Consider the following 22212-nt stretch of genomic DNA (forward strand, 5'->3'; position numbering starts at 1 on the left):
GGATCACAGATAAAAGTCTACCTGCCCACCTGTCCATTATCACTATTAACAATTATTGTACATACATTAGTGCACCTAACCAAGTTAAACTCACTTATAATTAAAGGCTTGTTAGAAGTATAATTATTAAAATCTTTGCTGGGCTGGAAAAATTTCCATGGAAATTCTACACATACCCAACCGTACAAATAGCTTAATAAACATGCAACTGTTGATATAACTAACTGTATGGTAGCTGTCTAGTTCTTGGAAACAGGAGTATTATTAGTATTTATCTGATTTGTCAAAAGACAGGGTGACACCAAAAGGCAAAGCTTGTACGAGGGTGCTTCCCAAGACACAAGCACAATAAATACAAAGATATCTAAATATCAACGGTACAGTTACAGTTTACAATTATTGAAGTTAACAATGATAAAACAATGGATACATAGCGGACAAAATTTTGGAGGACTGAGCATCAAAACAAAAGCCGGAAAAGTGTTCCACAAGAATACTGTGTTCCCGAAAAAAAAGTGTCTGAAAGAATTTATTGTAGATTGTGGTGGAACAAGACATATGGAATGAGTAAGTGCCGGTATTATTATGTATGCATAATTATATAAGTGTGTTTGTGTATTTGTGAGGTTGTGGAAATGTGTAGTATACCTTGGTGAAACAGCCCATGGAGGATGGGGCAACTATAGTTTCACAGTAGAATTGAAGCACACAACAAACATGATGATATTCTGGGGGACATGCCCCTAGCAAATTTTTCAAGTTTTATTATGTAGTTTTGAGATGCATGGTATATTGGTATTAAGACTATTTCACTGATTGTGCAGTAATAAATCTTGAATGGCATGGCTAAATACAGATTTAAAGAGATATAAGCAAACATCCAGGTTGTTTATTTTTCACAAGAACGCTGATTTCTATAGGGTAGAAATATCATGAAATCATGCACTTGCACTATATTGACACATTCACATGTTGCATGCATGCTCACAAGAATGTATACACATACAAACAAGCTGAAAAGGGAAAGTCTCCATGTAGCAACACTGTACAAAACACTTCTATTGCTACACAATGAACCAGCACTTTATATACATGTCACCACTCAGGACTAGTAGTCCACAGGAGGAGCCTGGAGGGTTATTATGTAGTTGTAAGTCTGTTTCCAAGTATTGGACAGTTTCTAAGAATGCCAATTACTACAGCTTGCTCACTGATAGCTGACAAAGGGGCCATGCTCATTGAGTCACAATTAGTACAGTTGAATATATATTCATCAAATATTTCTCTGGAAACTGGGATAAATATATATCAACCACAAGCCATTTTATCTAAACCATGCATGTCCAAGTGTGTTTTAAATTTTATTGTTCAGCCAAAAGAAGGCATTGTGGGACTGTGCAACAGACTCAGAGAAGTGCTTTACTTAAATAATGTGATGATACTAACTTGATTGTAGATGAAGACACTTTCCACACCACATCTAACTCCACAATCTATATATCTATACTTACACTCTTGAGTGGTCAAAAGAAGTGCTTATCAATTAGAGATTATATTTTGTGCAGACTATAGTACTGCTGAACTTTAAGTACACATATAGCTAATATACCATAACTTCTTTAATGGTAATTTCTTTTAATATGCACTGGTGTTGTATGGGATTGAAAACCTCATGCAAAGCATAGTAGAGACACCTGACTGGAGTCTAGGGCAAGGTACATTAATAATGATCATAGTTACATTGTAGGCCCCACTGGGAGGCTGATCATTTGTTTTTTGGTTTGTTTGCAAATTTCTGCTATAGCTACACTTTTAAAGTATGTAAAAGAAAAGTGCTTGTAATGGTGTAATTCACTGGTATGATTATTGTATCACAAGAACACAACACAAATAACTTACTGAGTTTGAGAAACCTATACTTCTTGCAGGGAGATATTGGAAAGATATCCTGGTACTTATTCAGTCTGGTTGCTATAATCTATAAAATTGGGACATGCAGTGTGATTGCTGATTACACAATTTTTCACAGTACCTTTGGTGGATCCATGCACACCTTCATTGTATTAGAAATCGAAAGAAAGAAACAACACACACCTAACTCATCCACTACTGATCATGATGAATGAAACAAAATTATATATCTATCATGAGCCATGGTAATGGTTCATAGAGATCTCCTATCTTTTTTGCCATAATCCGAATGGAGCACTGGCCTAAACACCACCTTAGAAAGTTTCCATGAAGCCTTAGAAAAGTTTATGTCCACTAGTAAATATGGAGTCAAAAACTGAAAAAAAAGTATTTTTTTAAAAGAACTGAAATATGCCATTTTGTTCATCTTTTGGTTCATAAATGTAACTGGCTACCAATTATTTGGCTCAACTGTACAAAGATGTCTCCCCACTGGAATATGGAGTGGCAATATACCTGTGTGATATGCAAAGGTAAAGCAAGTACAATCATGCATACAGGTATTTCTAAGCAGCTAACTGTGCCTGTAGGCATTATGATAATATTACATACACCCCCTCTCTCCTTGAGACATGATGGTATTAATGTCCTGAGCTACCAAATCCAGAGTGGGGAACTGTTAAAGCAAAGCTGGACTATTAGGCAGAACACACTTTGGCAGGAAATCATGTAATGTTTTTTTATACCAACTAAACTGGCCAGTGGTCTGGTTCAGCACCAACCTGCCTACCCTGTGAGTTAACAATATCACCTATTCATCATCTATTGTAAATATTTATTTAATTGACAGCCATTAATGGACTCAATGAAACAGAGGGAAGCTCATGTAAAAGATGAGCATATGCATATAATGGAAGTGATGGTGTAAGGTGTTGAAAGTGATGCAAGTAACATAGAAATCGATTCCAGTGACTACATTCTTGCAATATTGTAAGATTTATCATACTACACAATCTCATCTTCACTGCTATTAATCCATGGTTGGATGTTTCTCATAGATGGCCAGTTTGTATCATGAGCCAACCATCCTAGAACATCAAATCGATTTAACGCAGACCAGGATTTTAATTGGAGCACTGTAAGTGATAAGCTAACAAGCTGCCAGTATTTTAAATACACAGGATGACTTTTGTATTGTACAATCAGCATATTATCTCTGGCATCAACCACATTGAATAACTTCTGTGCCCATTAACAATCAATCAAACCCACCAGTGACAATGACCCTATGCACCATGATCATGCTATTCTAATAACAAAGTAATTCATGTCATACTGGTTGACTGCTGCTTTACACGATCATCCATCTAGTGCTGATATTTGTGGATCAAGTTGTTCTACTATTGGTAAGTTACTGTAACAATATTACTGCCATCCCTATGATTACATGATTTCAAACAGTCATGAGACTGGTCACAAGTAAGCACCAAAAATGTACCACTGCTTCTAAAGTTACTATGTCTTTTTGTTTAGTCTTGTAATGCAACAGGATGGTACTGGCAATACTTGTGGTGGATCATGGCTCCTTCAGTTGGAGGACAGGCAGAAAACTTTCTGTGGTCAACTTGCATATTGTTCTACTCAATATATACTTACAGTCATATTTAAGGTACAGAAATTACATGATACAGAAATAATGTATGTTATGTCCTATTGTATAGCTCTGGATTTGCAACATGTTTGGATGATGTACCAACCAACACACAATTTGATGTGGACCCTAATGAACTTGTTGGGTTAACCTATCCTGCTGATGATCAGTGCAGAGCAGAATATGGTCCTAGTGCAGTATACGTATTCTATCCGAGCATGCTTTGTTTTTCACCATGCTACCAATAAGATATAGTGATCAGTCGCTATAAATACAGCTAGATCATTAAAGGGACGTGTCCTCAATTGTCATTGGTTCAGGCTATATTTTCCTTTGGAATTCAAGTAAGCAAACTAAACCTTGAGTGCTAACTGGTTTGTATGTGTATCTTCCTATTAACAGGAAGTGTGCTCACGTCAGTGGTGTCAACCAAATGGAGGATCTTGTACTACTAGAAATGTTCCTGCTGCAGATGGCACAAACTGTGGATCCAGTAATGTGAGTTATCAAATTGTAGTTTAATTTTACTGGCTTTCTAAACAGGAATTTAAAATTTATTCAAGAGGACAATGTGTTAATGGCAATACTATGGTTAATGCTGAACCAATTGATGGAGGGTGGAGTGCATTTGGACCATATATTACATGCAGCAGAACTTGCGGAGGTGGACTGAGATATAGAGAAAGACAATGCAACAATCCTCCATTATCAGCAGAAATACCATCCTACGTATACAACACTGATTAAACTCAGTACTCTGTGTTTAAAGGCCACAAGTTGGAGGTAACTTTTGTACAGGAGAATCTATAAGGATTATGATGCACTCTGCAATACTGATGGACATACATAAGTATTAATTAATACCATCAGCGTTGAAACCGGGTCGGGTCAGCCGGGTCATCGGGGTCCGACCCGATTTACAAACACTCTTTTCACCCTATTTCATAACCCTACAGAACTTAGACAAAAAAAACGGTGAACCAAAAAGGCGAAAAAAAACTGCAGTCTTCAAGGAGGATCGAACCCAGGATCCCAGTGTGATGGTCCAGTGTGCTACCGATTATGCTACCGCTGCTAGCTCCCTTGATTCCCTTCTTTTGTATCTTATAAATGTGACTAACGAAATAAGCTGTATATAGTAAGATGAACCTAACCCTAAAGGTGAAGAAGAAACCAAAGCTGAACTCTAACCCTAACCCTAACGTTAATACTACTAGACGCTTCCCCTAAAGTCTACTACTCGTGGCAACTACTGGACGCTTCCCCTAAAGTCTACTACTCGCGGCAACTACTGGACGCATCCCCTAAAGTCGACTACTCGCGGCAACTACTAGATGCGTGCCCTAAAGTCGAAGAGAGAGAGCAACAACCACAGTAGGAAGTCTGGATGCTTTTGAGCTTAATATTACGTAAGGGTTATGAAAGGTGGTGAAAAGAGTAAAACCCGATTTACAAATTATCGGGTCAGATTGGATCACGTGAGAAACAAAATTGTTCGTTTGACGACGTGGAAACTTATAAACGCTACCGCGTAGCTCTTTCGTGAGCCACGCCCACTTACCGCGTTACCAACATACGCTCAGGCACGCCCATTTATGTATCTATGGTGAGGGGTAGCTATTGTCAGTAGGTGATGACTTTGTTTTTGTTTTGGTCTTCAACCTACAGCTAGGCTGAAGTTGCAATATTTACTCAACAAGAATCGAACGTAGTCTCGTTCGCTCGCTCGAGACTAGCCGAAACATAGTACGCCTCGGCTTATAATTAATTCGGGTCTGACCCGGATTGCTATCCGGGTCAGCAGCAGTGACCCGGTTTCAACGCTGATACCTATAGAACCTGTGCAATGATATAGGTAGCTCTAATTAGAGATTTCCAACTAAATTAAATAATTAACATTCCATGCATTCATTGGTATGACAAATATTGTGCTATTTTCAGGGTCATTTTAGTACAAACCTCACCTCAATTGGTGGTTCCTATCAAAAGATATGAGCAAAAGAAGTTGACAGTGTGATGATTTTTGTGTACAGAATTTTCAATGCCTTTTATGTATATTGCATGGCACCAAACACAATATTCAAAGTGTCATAAATCTAGATAGGAAACTAATTACGACATGAAATTTTCACCACATATCTATTTTATGAAAAACAGCATATGAACTAGGTAAAACCTCTCAAAAGTGACCACTTCTTTGTAGACTGACCACTCAGAATATTACATGAATAAAGCAAGTGATTCACAAATAAAACTGTGTGTAATGTGTAACACTAAGTATACCCAGGTACCTAATGCATTTTCAGAGATAACTAACTAGAAAAATCAGTATTATTATATAACATGATAAGTAATGGCATCACAAGTCACAATTAACAAATACTTCGGTAACATGACAATCAGATAACAAAATATTAGACCAATATTATTATTAAAATAGATTTGTTTAGACACTGTTCGACTTTATTTGTCACACTGTAAGCACTAAGGATAATAATTATTATATAACACAACTAGCTGTAGTACCTGCCCTATCGTGCAGGGCAGTATGTACAATGACATGGAAATTAAATGAAATTACAGTTGGTAATATACTATTATAGATACTTTATAAAAGACTAAGGAAACAATGTGGTGTAAGGATTGCATGAATGCAATAATTGTGGAGAAGTGCACTCTTATTGGAATATTTTGTGACTTAAGTTGCTCAAATTCTACCATCAACCAAACATACCATGAATTACTGTAATCTGCACTACAACGATTCTGTTATGACAAAATGTAACGGCTTTATAAAACATAACAGCATGGGCACAGAGTGGGGGCTAGCAAGAAATAATAATAAATGAAAACAAAAAATTTTGAGTCATCCAGCCCATGGAAAAAACCTGCCATGGAAAAAAAACCTGCCATGGAAAAAACAGCTCATGGAAAAAACCTGCCAGCCTTTTCTTTTGTTTTGCTGCACAGGAAAAACCGAAAAATGCTCCACTCTGCTTTGTATGCATGTGTAGAAAGAGTTCAAATCATTGCTGCAAAGTCTATAAATAGCTCCCATTTTCACAACGTGCCCCACGTTGTGAAGAACAGTCTGCCACGGGACCGTGTCATTTCACTATGTAGCTGCAGTCATCCCTCCTTCGAGCAAACAATCCAGGATATGCATAAAGACAAAAGAATAGAAAAGATAAATAGTTTCACACATACATAAATATACAAAGCAACCATCTGATACATTTTTTACCATAATACCTTCCTTACCACCATCCACAGGTGCTGATCCACAATATCACAAAGCAGCGGTAGCAGCAGACAAACCTAACTAAAGTGCATGTGTTTGCCTATCTAAAAACCTCACTATAGTCTACATTACGTGTTTTGCAATCCCCTCTAACTAAGTGTCAATCTATCTGCTGAACCTACCCTAGATAGTGCCACATAAAGCATGCCGTGTGTGAAGCTTTCGTCCGTCAAATCTAATCCTACAGCCTTAAAAGTTTGGCCCTGGCTTTTGTTAATGGTCATGGCAAAGCAAAGTGCAATTGGAAATTGAAGCCGTCTAAATTCAAAAGGCAAAACCGAGTTACTCGGAATGAGAAGAATGCGTGGTATTATAATATCGTGTCCTGCATATCTACCATGAGAAATCTTGGCCTCTACTGTGTTAGCCGACAGTTTAGTAACTACACACCTAGTGCCATTAGTAACCCTTGGAGGATCTAGAGAGCGTAGAATAATAATAGGAGCGCCTACTTTAAGTAAGAGAAGATGCTGAGGTAGTCCAGATACCTCTAAAGAGTTCAAGAATTCTGTTGGAAAGTGAACAGCCTGAGATTCATCAGGTATGGTGTCCAAGGACCTGTAGTCACAGCAGTCACCAGGTAACTGCTCCACCAGAGTCATGTTGATGGAATGAGTGGTGTTGTTAAGAGGAGCAAGAATGCAGCGTTCAGATACTGTAAAGGATCATACCCCCTATGAAGTTCAGAAATGCGCTGCAAAGACCCATCCCTATAGTGCAAAACTATGTCCCTATTATTTACATTATCATTAGGCATTAGCACTCCTACCTCGTCACACATCGGGCTATTGTACCTCCTAGCATGCTCTCCTACAGGCCGTTTGTTCTCATTAATCACTACCCTAATATTTGCTGGCTCATCATGCTGCTCAAATATTTCTTTAGCTACCTTAATAAGTTGAACATAGTGATTATCGTCATGCAAAAGCTCAGTAATACCCCTAACTATGTCAAGCCTTAACCCATCAACTATCCCACATCTTGTAGCTACTTCAGTTTGCTGGTTGTCGATAAAATAAATTTGGGAAAATTTAGGAGACTCACCTGTTGATGGAACTAAACTACCTATACGATGATAGACTTGACCCTGTACTCTAAAAGAAGGATTGAAGCCAGCCATAGTTATCTCGTTACAGCCAAAGCTTGTCATTTGAAATGCACTATTATACTTACGTATGCTAGCTAGAAAATGTTTACCTGCTGTGTTTGTACCTTCATACAGGTGTCTCAAGAATGACTGGGGCTGTGGAAATGCCTCTAACTGGACATTACCCTTCAAGCAACAAAGGGATTCGGTCTCCTGGGGAAATTTTAATGCGCCGCAGTGTGTGCATTCTACACTGAGTGTGCCTACATCTGTAGTGTTGAAGAAGTTGTGTGGCTGATAGTTAAGCCCCCTAAAGCTTGGGTGTGTGCTTGCACGTACCTGTTGTCTGCGTGCTGTGTTAGCCTGCTGCTCCAGAGCTCTGTAGAGTGGATCAGCTCGAGCTTGTTGATGGGAAGCTGTATCTTGTTGTTGCTCCTCCCTCCTTGTTACTGGGTCTTCACGCGCAAGTCGACGGGCAGCTGCATCGTGGATCCGTTCCTGTGATCTTCTTTCTTCGTCCTGGCGGGCCACACGATGGGCTTCTGCGTCACGTTGTCGTCGTCTCTGTTGTGAGTCCAGTTCACACCTAGCACTGGATGAGGTGGTAGCTCCAGTTGAAGCCTCCTGGCGGCGCAGTATTTGTCGTTCTGCTTCTTCCCGTCTCTTCTCTGGATCCAATCTTTGGTTCTGCTTGCGTCTCTTTGCTTGAAACGCACAAAAAGTAGACGATCGTTTTCGCTTAGGCGGCATGCTCGGGCATGCTTACACAGCACATCAAATGAATTTGAATTAGAAATATCACGTGTGTACAGTTGGCAAAAACACATGCAGTACAGTGCGAAAAAAGGTGTACTGAAAAGGTGCCCAAAACGAAAAAAAAAATTAACACCAGCTGGACTCCAACCCACAACCTCGCGCACGTAAGACAGGCACCTAAACCATTAACCTATCTACTTCACCACATTGTTACAGCAATATTTTTGTCTTATAAAGACTTGTACAAATGGACTGAGATGGGTGTTTACTTGCGGTTTGCATGCGGTTTATAGAAAGAATTCAAGCGAATTTTAGTCTACACACCTGCCTTCAACGGCCCCTAGACGACTAACGATAGCTCGCATAAACTTTTCGAAAGCGTCATTGTTGAGCTCAATGATCAGCGCTTCCGTGACGCCAAAGACGCTTCCAAACGCGCAGCGGTTAGAGAGTACAATGCGTGACATCAAATGGAATGCAGACAGACAGACGGCTTTTCACTCTTATAATATAGATGACATCGCTATACAACAAAGAGAAATTATAAATAGTTTCTGACCAAAATTACAATCACTGAAGCTGCTATAAAATGGATCAAAACAGCAGTAAATACACCAGAATATAACATCAGGTAAGTGTGAAACCATGTAAGGTTGGTATCACATGCCAGTCTCCACTTTTGAAAAGATGATGCTCAACTTTGAACCTTATATTGCAATTCCGCGCAAGACAACAAACTGCTCACCTTCAAACTATACTTGCATCGATGCAGAGGGATGCCTTGAAGTCCAGGGTGATTGTAATGCTGAATTCTGAGCAGTGTTAGATGGCGATTTACCTTTAAAAGGGCCATATTTTCGTCGTAATCCAACATCAATCGTCCTCCAATCAAAAAACACACGGAAAAATCGAAATCAGCATATACTGTTTGCCCAGGAACACTTTCTTCGTCCTCATCTACCACAGATTCACGCGGAAACACTCGGAAACTTTCTCTATCACCGGTGCCGTATTCCTCCAATTAGAATTACGTACGCAATTATTTGTATGGGATTCCTATGGGGATTTTTATTTCTCAAACTTTGATTTGACATATTTCAATAAATACCGCATGGATTTTAATCCAGTAAGGTGCATTACGAAGTACGAAGCACTGGCTACCATTAACTGGAACGGCAGCTTGTGAAACATTTATTGAAGGTGTGTAATTTAAGTAGCAACAATATGTGTGAAAAATTGGTTGGTTGGAAATCGCTACTCTAATGAATGTACATTTTACTGGTTTATCATTTATCATTATGCAAATTACTGTCCTACATTATAGCTAGCCATGCCCAGCAGGCTCTCCCAGCTTTATAGACCAGCAGTGTGCTGCAACCAATAACAGACCATTCAATGACGTTCTTTACTCTTGGGAAGAGTTTTCTGGAAGAGGTAAATTACACCAGTATATTGCTAACTACCTATATCATTTGTGTTAAGTGCTTGGTGTTATTGCACTGCATGACTTCGTGTGTACATTCAGTATTACTATACTCCCTATATGTTTGTCAACAGTGAGTGGAGTTACTCCATGTCAGCTGGTGTGTGCTGCAGCCAATACAAGCCCAGTATCATTAACTCCATGTAGAAATCCTGATTCTTCGGTATCTGTGCAGCAGGACAATGCACAGTAAGACTGATACCACAACACTTGTTAAGTAACTTGTATTGTCATCTGTAGCCTGTGACAATGTGTTGAACACTGGGGCTGAACCTGACACTTGTGGTATATGCAATGGTGACAACAGTGGGGCTTCACAAGAAACACAAACTATAGCTATTACTGGAAGTGGTGGATTTGGTAAGCAAGCGTGGAAACTCATCAAATGTAGCTACTTGACAATGTGTGTGTTCCATAGGCTACCATACTGCATGTATGTGTTATACCAAGTGGAGCACAAAATGTTAGAATTGCTGAAACTGTATCAATATCTACCATCTATCTTGGTATGTTAGTATACAGCGCAACAGATGTTATAATAATGAATGTATAAACAGTGTGTATATAAAACAATGGATATCATATACCCTTACAGCTTTCATATAAGTAGAGAACAGTACATATTAAATGGCGGATTGAGAGTGTACTCTTCAAGATCATTCAATGCTGCAGGAAATTTGTTTCAATATGTTAGAACATCAGCTGAGGAATCTCTATTCACCTCTGGACCACTACAGGAACCTCTGACAGTACAAGTAAGTTATACCACTGATTGTTCTGGCTAATTACACTACTTTACATTGTTACTATCCCCAATAGGCTTTGGTTGCTGTATCCTCTGCAAGTTACTCAATTTCAGTAGAGTACAATACGTGTTGCTAAAGACTATCAAGACACACGATAGTGTGTCGTGCGGCCCAAGAAGCTGGCACCACACCGTGGGTATCAGTAATTGACAGGAAGAAAGAAAACGTCATTTTCACACCTTTGTATCTCGGTGATACCGTATCCGACTGGAACCAAATTTGCTGCAGAGTTGCCCGCCAGCTAGGGGAGTCCACATTCCAAATTTGAAGGAAATCGCTCCAGCCATTTCCGAGATATGAGCAGCCAAAGTTTCGGGTTTTTTTCTTCGTTTTTTTTTTCTTCTTATTCTTTTTCGTGTTTTCGCACACTTGCAAAAATTGCTATAAAACGCAAACGCGTACTCCAATCACCTTGAAATTTGGCACACAGAAGGGAGTCCAAAGGCGAATCCTAGTATCAAATTTAGTGTAATTTTTTTTTTTGAAGATATAAAGAAAATTAGATTAGAACATACAAATAAACAGTTAAACAATTAAATCAAAAACTGAGTCTCTGATTGCACCAAGGCCACAGGAGCACTTTTGATGTAACGACCTTGTGAAGATCGTGCTCCTCTAATGCATTGGATTGCTGAACGCAGTAAACAAAATGACAATCTACATCTAATCCATCCTAGTACTGTGGCATAAGGGTCATTCCATTTGTCAGACAATAAACTCGCCAATCGCTTGTAAAAAACACTGGCTTCATGGCCCATTCCCCCGGAAGCAGAGAACACTAGAGGGGTAAAAGAACTGTGTTCCACTTCACGGATTCGCAACTCATAAGCTCTCTTCTTTGTTATTTTGTGTTTCCTGTAACATGACTGAAGGGTGGTTCCACTGTTGGATGGTGCAAGTGGGTTAAAAACTCTGACGTCCGTATAACATTTTTCATAATGACCACCCCAAAATCCATTCATGGTAATGTCCAAGCATGCGCCATCCTGAGCGTTGGCTGTCTTCTGTAGAAATCTTTCATCACTTAGAGGCTGCAGATGAGGCTCAACCTCCACATCATGGCACACTTCAGATAACAATTCAGCTGTGATATCCCTCACTTCGTTGTGGTGTATTGAAGGTAATCCACCCTTTGGACAATATAGGGCATGATCAACAGAAAAGTTGGTACCACACGCACAGTGGGAAGGTGTACGAGAGGGCATCCAGCCATACCTCAAAGCAAGGGCATCTTGAAAGGCAGTCTTGTGTAGGGAGAAACCATGTTCCTGCACAGGTAGGGCAGTAAGCCAGCTAGAAGCACCCTTTTCCTGTGCTAAAGTAACAGCCCTCTAAAGAGTGGGAGTAAGCTTAGAGAACAGTTCCTTAGAAAGAGTGGACAAATGGATAATCTTGGATTGTTTAATTTCAAGCTTACGGGAGTACAGATTACAACGAGTATCGGCAGTATAGCCAAAATTCTGTGATAAAATGAGTGATCGTAAGGGTGCTGTGACATACATTGAAGCAGAAAACTCAATAGATGATAAAGAATCAGGTGCAACAATGCCTAGACCACCAAATCTAGTTGGAAGGGCAAAGAGTGAACGTTGAAGAGCACCAGGAGGGTCAAGGGCAGTCAAGGCTGGAATAAACTAAGAGACAATACATCCCTTATTCTACTGGGCAGCTTACTTAAGTTAAACAGTGAGATTGAGATACCCTTATAAAGCAATCATTGCTATATGTGTATTAGTGTATATCATAGTTATGTTACAACAAAGTAAAGAACTAGTGCAATTAATTTAAAAGTGAAGTAGGGCTCCAGTGATAAAACAAGATGTATATATGAATAATGATAACTAGCTATGTATGAAAATCCCTACATTGGCATGTTACTACCATCTGTTCAATGCCAAAGTAGGGATTTACCTACAGAGCTTAGTTGTAATAGTTACCATCATTCATATATTGTTTCACTACTTTTTATCGCTGGAGCCCTACCTTCAATTGCACTAGTTAAAATATTGTTTAATTATATTAACACCATCACATTATATCCCGATAGAAATTTCATTTATAAGAGTGAGCTGATCAGCTGATAACAACAATTTCAGTAGTGAAGGGTTGGGAGTTAGGTATGGAGTGCAAACTAGGGGTGAAACAAATATTAAATTTTAGGTATTCGAATATTCTTCAAATTAACGAACGAATTAACGAATAATTCTTTAAGAATTTTCTGTATAATTAGGTGCTTGAAAGGGACAAAATCACTTTGATTACTACTAAAACTTTAAATGTTAAAAAAGAAAAGTCCTTTACATGTATTATTAAGATGAAAAATTATATTTTAAAATGACAGTTTTCAGTTGTCAAAATGTTTTCAAGGTTAAATGTGTACATTATCCGATTAACGAATATTTAACGAATAACGAATATTTCTTAACGAATACGAATATTTCTTAACGAACGAATAACGAATATTCGTACTATTCATTTCAGCCTTGGTGCAAACCCATAGATAAGTGTTTTCATGCGCTTTTTAAAATTCTTGGAGACTGTTCTGTTATAGAGTATTTTGACCCTCTGATTTTACATCAAGTTGGTATTCTCCTTGTAACTCTGTAGCTATCATTGCAATTTGTTTTACATTACAAAAGTTATGATGGTTAAAACCGATTTTCAAGTTATACCTATGAGCATTTTACCCTGTAGGTGTGACAAAATCTATATAATAATTCTCTAACTGTTTTCTAGCATTGTCCCTTCGCTCTTGGTCGAATTCCAATCGGATTGGTACCATCCAAATCTAAAATTTGAGATGAATCTTTTAATCCATGCAGGATTGATGGCGATTCGTTAAACTACGGGCAATGCCCTATAAACCACCGTAACTACCTGAGGAAGACACGAATTTGTCCACAACTTTCTGGAGACCCTTATTGTGTTACCAGCCTTCCCCATCCCAGCCTACACTAGACGTTTCTATGAGAAACAGAAAAGCCATAAAAATTTCAAACACAAACTCTTCCCCTGATTAGCTTCAAACTTGCTAGACCAACTACCCATCTAAATCAGTATTTCATAAGGTGGTTTTGGTGTCTATCATTTGGTGCTAACCTTGGTTGTGAGATACTTATCACTGTAAAGGGCCATTATAAGTTTACCATACACATAAACGGCATTTCGGTATACACAGGTTGCTAATAGAAATGAGCTGACATCATGGTCTAATTATCTAAAAGCTTACAATGAGATAGGATCAATCATCTTTTCATGATTTAATCAATCACATCAGCAAATTTGATCATGTGATCTGGTGTGTATGCTATCATCCGGCAAACACACCCACCAGTATTATATAAAAGGGGAGTTCCGTAGTGTTTGTGGCAAGACTACAAGCGATGATCATTCCTATCAGGCTACTTGACAGAGACTACACAAGGGAGACTCGCCAGCAATACACACTCTGCACCCTGCGCTGTCCACTACAAGGATAGACGTCTTGAGGTCTATACACCACTGTGTACTAGACGGAGTATAGCTACTGTGACAAGAAGACAAGCCGGTCAGAGACTACAGACAGACCTAAAATGAAGGATTACCAGCAACACCAGAAAGAAACAGTCCAGATCACATGTATCTGTCTGAACAATACACCCACACTTTCCGATAATTACTAAGTAGCAGCATTGAACACCCTATCAATGCTGATTACCTTATTGCTTACAGCCGATTAAGTGGAACACAGCACATTACATAGTCATATACACACCTTGCTATGTAATAAATACACAACACAACAGTGCACCACACAAAGAATAACAAAATAGTACACACAAATAAGAATTACAATTCAAGTTCCAAACTGTGAATATAGGCCAAGTCAATGGCAGAATCTTGCGAATAGCATAAAATTATTGATCTTGATCCTCTTGCTTATACACATCACCACAGAACAAAGTAATGAATATAACACAGCAATAGCTATAACAATGCAGCAGTCCCATACACACAGTACCTTGACTAGGATGAAGAAACGGAACTCAATTAAGTTAGAACACATACTGACAACAAATTAATGGTCAATAGAATTACAGATGCCATATGACCACTGATCTTTGGTGTAAATGCAAGTTGAATTACAATAGTTCTTCGTTGTGATTCAAGAACCATTAATAATATTGACATGTCTCTGACAGTAAGCCACAAATCAGTTTGCCCAGACACGATCACACTCAGATACTCTATTATGTTAGTTTGTGCAACAACATCATCCAAATGAAGTGGAATGCACATACTCAACACCATCCCAATTGTGACATAATAGTAGTAACAATGGCCTTAGCAACAAGTGCATTTTGCATGGTATTAATTATTTATGGTCTTTTCAACACAAATAATCATCCATAACTTCAAACTTAGTATTAAAATAACAATTTCAACATAATTATGCTTTGGTAACGTACCGCTAGAACAATTAAGGGCATGAATACAAATAAACCAATCTTGAGCAAGGTGCATTTGTGTGAACAAGTCCTCAAAATTCGGCTTTGTTTCTTTCCCAGGGGCTTAGATTTACCTTAATTTTTTCATGCACTTGACAAAAAAAATACTATTAAACACCAATGCACATCTCAATCACCTTGAATTTTGGCTGCTTACTTTAAGGACATATCAAGGCTAATTCACAACGTATATGCTATCCTGCAAGTGTAAAATTTACTACAGCTGCTACAAAATATGGATGTTAACATGAAAAAGATGCAATTAAACAGTACAGAAAGAAAATGCAAGGATTGATTGATTTTTTATTTAAGCTCAAATATTCGGCATAGCCGTTCTTCCATACAAGAGCGTACAAACAACAAATACAGAAAACAATTTACAACTACAATAAACAAACAGGTACAATACAATAATTTACAACTACAATAAACACACAGGTACAATACAATAATTTACAACTACAATAAACACACAGGTACAATACAATAATTTACAACTACAATAAACACACAGGTACAAAAGCAATAAGCAATAAGTAAACAAAAAAATACACATACAAATTACACATCATTACACAATAGTAAATTATACACTGAGGAAGGAAAAGTGGAGGACAGAGCAACTTCATCAGGCAGATCATTCCACCAGTGCGCAGCAGAATGTCTAAACAGTTTCTTAGTAGAGGATAGTCTACAAAATGCTGGCTGAATAAATTTCTGAGAAGATCTAGTGTGATATTTATGATTAGTTCCAAATACTACTGGAGGATCCAGCATAGTACCATCACCCATATAAATCTTGTGTAAGGCACACAAGCAGCGGTACTTAATTAAAGATGAAACTGACAGCCAGTCAAAATTGGCACGATGTTCTGACACACGGTCAAATTTGTGCAATGAAGCAGTAATACGCACACCCCAATTATGCAAACGTTGTAAGCGATGAGTGTTTGACTGAGACAACAAAGGACCCCAGACCGGTAAAGCATAAATCAGACGAGATAGCACAAGGGAATCAACTAACATCTTAATGACTTCAGTTGGTAAAGACTTCCTATGGGAGTTAATCCAAAATAAATAAAAAGACATCGTCTTACAAATAGCAGCTACATGAGTTGACCAATCCAGTTTATTATCAAATGTTATTCCCAGATACTTTTGAGAGGTGACTGTGGACAAGGGAACATCATCAATCTTAACTTCAGGTGGCAAAATGTTTGACAGTGCATGAGGTTGAAACCACATAACACTAGATTTCTTGGTGTTAAATCGCATCGTACTCTGCTTAATCCATGAAAGAAGGTGAGACAAATCCTGAGACAGGCACTAACGCACTATTTCAAGGGATGGGCCAGTACAAATCAGCGCAGTGTCATCGGCATATTGCAACAGCTTACCATGGATAACTTGAGATGACATTTCATTGACGGATACCAAAAATAGCAGTGGACCCAGGGCACTGCCCTGAGGAACACCACCTCTCACCAGTCCCCAGCTAGAATATGAGTTAGAGTTCTTTACACGAGTTTAGTGTTACACCAGTAGGCCTTGTAGTTCAACACTGAAACCATTGTTCGGTGCATCCCCTGACTCGTTTCCAGAGTGTGCATGATGTGGCACCAGAGTGCATGAGAACAAGTGTCCCCAGCGTAAAAATTTAGAAAATGGAGCAGAAAAGTCAAGTTTTTGTCTGACAAAACTGTGCAATGATAAACTTAAATTAAAACAGGATCACCAATATTTTTATCAGTGCCAGTTTCAACTAATGGTCACTGAAAGAGTACACTGATTAAACCCAATCATATGTTTATTAATTCTCAGGTCCAGAAAGCAGAAAATAATTTTAAACATGCAGTCATGCCAGAGCTGCTTGGCAAGTGGTACAAAGGAACGAGCTGCTTTGGTACTAGAGTTTAACAACACCATGAATGATGACAGTGATGATGATGCACTGCAACATGCATAGTTAGTATACATGTTTCATTTGCGGACATTGGCAATGTTTTGAGTTCTTTCCACTTGTTCTGCCAAAGAGATGATCTTGTCCTTTTGTAAAATCTGGAATGTGAAGAAAAGATCCCATGCCACTGATCCAACAGATTCTTCAATTAAAAAACCATGGTCTGCGAGGACAACATCTCCTGGTAACAGGTGTTTAAGAAAGCCACTATTTTTAGTTATGTATTTATCTGAAGCTGGCCCTCCCCATCCATCAGATAAGAAGCTTGTGGAGTTGCACTAATTAAATATTTGATGGTATTGTAATACTTGTACTGGGACCAAGCACATGCTCTATCCATTAAATTTGAAGGCTTTTCAATGAAGATTTTAATGATGGTTAAAACCTTCAATCCATAATGAACAGAACAACATGGTACTTTGCAGTAAGTCTCAAGTTGGCTAGTTGATAAGTGATTTATTCCATGTGTAAAATACACTTTCACAAAACCCTTGTAACTGTCATGTTGATGACACCAAATCACATAGCCAGATCAAAATTACTGGTTAGCTTCATCAGTGTCATTGTTAAGTAAGCAAAGGGAGACAACTTCCTATTACTCAATGCCATATGTTAGAAATTCATGAGAACTATGAAATTACTTCGTTCTGTGTAAAACATAACCAGTTTGTTGTTATCATCTTCAAGTTGCTTTTGAGATGGATATCACTTTCATTATCTTTAATAAGTTCTTTTTTGCTTAATTCCAACTGCCCTATGTCCTGCATTGTTAAATCTGACTGGACATACCACTTGTAACTTCATCTTCAACTTCTTCCTCTTATACTCAGCTGCTTGTGCAGCAAGTTGTGCTGCCATCACATCATGATGTTTCTGTTTGATAAGTACACGTCTTTTAGCAGAGTGATATCTATCCCTATACAGGCAAAAGAGGGGCATAACAAGGGTATTAGATGAAAAGTTATGCCCCAGGCGATGGGGTTTAACAGTGCGTTGGTTGTAATGAAAGATACTCAAATGGAGAAAGAAAGGGATTAGACCAACAATTCCGCCCCAGGGTAGGGAAATTATATTTAGAGTTGGGTCAAATCCTGTACAGTACCGCCCAAATGCAACGTCGTATCGTGAGAGTGCAAGCAATTAAAAAACTGGGCTAATTAAAGGGTGTGGTGGCACCCATTTCACTTGCAAGTATTCATCCCATTTTGTTTGGGATGAATACTCTTGAACGAAATGAGTGCCATGCCCATTAATAACATTTTTAATTACTCATACTCTCATGAGGCAATGTTATATTTGAGCGGTACCGTAGGTGTGGAACTTTGATAGGTGCATTACAATGGCCTCACAATGGTGGAATAGATTACCCAATGATGAGACTACAGTTTACTGTTGCTATATTAACAACAATCTTTCTTTTTGCTTTCATGTAATTTGTTCAATCACCTTTGTAATTTGCCTTAAAGTGCATTTGTCTTTAGCATGTGTTTTGTATTTGTGTCCACGTATTTGTTTTGTATCCATGTGTATATGTTTGGTACTTGTTAGCTAACTATGTGTGTTTGTCTGTAGTGTATGGTGCTCTGGCAAGGAAGAATAAGCTGCCGATTGTTGGAACTAGCCTCAAGTAGCCTGAACAAACATACTGTCAGATAATGTAGCAGGCCTTAGTCTAGTCTTGCCTCTTAGATCTGGGACAGTAATTTCCTTTTTGGTTGTACCTAGCTATAGTTTTGTTCTGTTGATTTGATTTGATGATTTGATTTATGAATTACCCTAGGGTTTCCTAGGAAGGTGCTTTATTTGTTGTTTCTGGAGATTTTCACCTTTAAGATAAAGCAAACAAGTACTAATTTGTTATTGGGTTGTTTGCAGCATTCGTTGTCAGCATAATTTTAACATATGTACATATCCAAAAGTGGTCATCAGATTTCCACTGCAAAATAAGATGGTGTCTCAGCTCTTTTCATTGTTTCTGATGATTTTCACATAGACTGACACTTTAGATAAAACAAATAAGTGCTAATATATTATTAAACTGTCCATTGCTTTCAGTATCATGGTGCAGTTTCAACTGCTAATATCTATAAAGTGGTTACGTGGCCAACAATCCCATTACAGCTATACAGGATGTGGTATACAGCACTACAATATGTAGAAGTATTCATTAACGTAAGAAATACACTAATTGTGACTTAGATTACCCTAAAATACAATTTCGAATAAGCTGTCCAATGTAATTCAGTATGATATTTTTGGTCACATGACCACTTTTTACTTTTACTACTACTTTACAGTATCCAGCACTAAAGGTATACAGCAACTCGTGCTCTAGCTTTTGAGTTACCTCTAACCTAATACATAGTAATCTTGCATGGCCAGCCCCCTATGAACTGTGCCCCCCTCTTATAGTGCGCCAAAGCACAGGTAAAAAAGGGGGGGTTTGTTGGTAGGCCTGTATCGGTATCGGTACCGATATCACTAATATCGGTATCGGTTGATGTGTACGTGATTAACTAATTATAATGTAATTAAAGATGGCTGACTCACGTCAGAAGAGAAGTCCTATCTGGAAACATTATGTAGTGTGCGAAGAGGACAATTCAAAAGCAAGGTGTATATTGTGTAACAAAATGTATCAATGGGTGGCAGGCAGTAAGCAAAAATCATATAACACTACTAATTTGCGGAAACATTTGGGACAATACCACAAGGACACATACAAAGAACTACTTGAAGTCGAAGAACGAGAAGCATCACGTAAAAGGTCAAGAGAAGACAAACTACAACCAAAAATTGATGAAACGCTCGATGCACTTAATCCTAGTAGTCAGTGTTTCGTTGCCATCACAAGAACAGTTGCTGGCATGATAGCAACCGACTTCTATCCCTTTTTCATTGTGGAAGACGAAGGATTTAGACATCTTTTACGAGTTTTAGATAGGTGGTATGAACTGCCTAGTCGGAAATACTTTTCGGAGAGAGTCATACCACCACAAATGTATAGTGAGCTAAGAGAGAAAGTTAGTATCATTTTAAAGCCTGCCGTCTTTTTAGCTCTCACCACAGATAGCTGGACATCCTGGGCTGGTGATTGTTACCTTAGCATCACTGCTCATTTCATTGATGATCACTACATGCGACAGTTAGTTGTGCTTGATACTTTCCCTTTGTGTGAAAGGCATACTGCTCAAAATTTATTGAACAACATTCTCACTATTTTGGAAAGTTGGGAAATAGAAAAGAAGAGGATTACTTGTTTTGTGCGAGACAATGCAGCAAACATTACAGCTACGGTTAGAGAAGGAGGCTTTGCCCACATTGGGTGTGTAGATCACTTATTACAATTAGCTATTAATGATGGTCTGAAACAGGAAACTGTCACAGGGCTTTTAAAAATTGCACTATGTGTTGTGGGGCACTTTCATCGATCACCAGCAGCTCGTCAATTACTCAAAATTATTCAAGCACAACTACAGTTACCTGAGCATCAGTTATCTCAGGAAGTATGTACCCGGTGGAATTCCACTTTCTGTATGTTAGAAAGACTTCTTGAGCAGCATCGTGCAGTTACAACAGTTCTCCCAGACACAACATGCTCAGCAGAACTTACCATAACATAGTGGAACATTGTGAATCAATTAGTACTGTTACTGCATCCATTTGAAGAATTCTCTCATGAATTTGAACGAGAAGATGCCACTGTTGGCCTTATTATTCTAGGTATTAGGATGCTTTTAAAGTATCTTGGCAAGCCAGTAGCAACTGAGGAGAGCTCAGTTATCACAAATGTTCACAGGGAAATTTCATTGTCTTTAGAAACCCAATTTTCTGGCATAGAAGCATGGGATCTTTATAGTATGGCAACTATTCTGGACCCACGATTTAAAATGAAAGGTTTTTCATCAGCTACATTTGCAGAGATGGCCAAGTCTAAAGTTTTAGATAAAGCAAAAGAAATTGTTAGCCCATCAGATGGAACCACTAGCTCTAGTGTAAAGCAAGAAACGCTATCAGTCAGCAGCAAGAAGAAAAAACAATCTATTCTATGGGAAGAATTTGACAAAGATGATCTGGGTTGTCCTGTTGTACTTTCACAAGGTGAAAGAGAATTAGAACAGTACCTAGGAATTTCCCGTCTTCCACATTCTGAGGACCCAGTTAAATTCGGAGATCTCATGGAACACATTATCCTCTTCTGTCACCTCTCTCTAGAAGAGTACTAGCTATTCCTCCAACATCAACTGATTCTGAATGAGTATTTAGCTGTGCAGGCAATATTGTGTCATCATCACGGAACTGTTTAGATGCAGAAAAGGTGAAAAAGGTTGGTATTTTTGAACAAGAACAGAGAATACATGTAGCAGTATCCAGTGTTGTTTCAACTTTCCAGGTGATTCTGTGAAATACATGATTGTTTTTACAGTATTTTGTTAGCAATGTGTTTATTATGCTCACTTTACAGTAATGGTATTGTGCATGTTGTGTGCATTGACTGTACAGTACTAAACTGTTATAGTTAACTGGATACTTGTCGAATGAACATTTGTACTTTAATATCATTTTCATAAAAGAATATACGGTATAATATCGGCTTGGTTACAGTGTGTATCGTTATTCTTCTAATATTGGAATCTTCAAAAATTTTATCAGATTGTCCATAAATTTATCGGTATCGGTATCGAATCCAAAATGCTGTATCGGTACAGGTCTAGTGGAGACTATCCAACCCCAGGATATGAACTACAGGCCACCTAATGTCTATACATT

The 22212-nt window shown here is 38.4% G+C and overlaps 1 protein-coding gene across 1 annotated transcript; it reads left to right on the top strand.

The window, feature by feature from the left end:
- The first annotated feature begins 19979 nt into the window (after positions 1–19979).
- Positions 19980–21668, top strand: LOC136248303 (zinc finger BED domain-containing protein 4-like). Its single transcript, XM_066040099.1, has 2 exons — positions 19980–20948; positions 21066–21668. Exons 1-2 carry the CDS (start codon positions 19980–19982, stop codon positions 21666–21668), a joined length of 1572 nt encoding a protein of 523 aa, XP_065896171.1.
- Positions 21669–22212: the final 544 nt, after the last annotated feature.

Source organism: Dysidea avara, chromosome 3 (assembly GCF_963678975.1).
Source record: "Dysidea avara chromosome 3, odDysAvar1.4, whole genome shotgun sequence".
NCBI lineage: Eukaryota > Metazoa > Porifera > Demospongiae > Dictyoceratida > Dysideidae > Dysidea > Dysidea avara.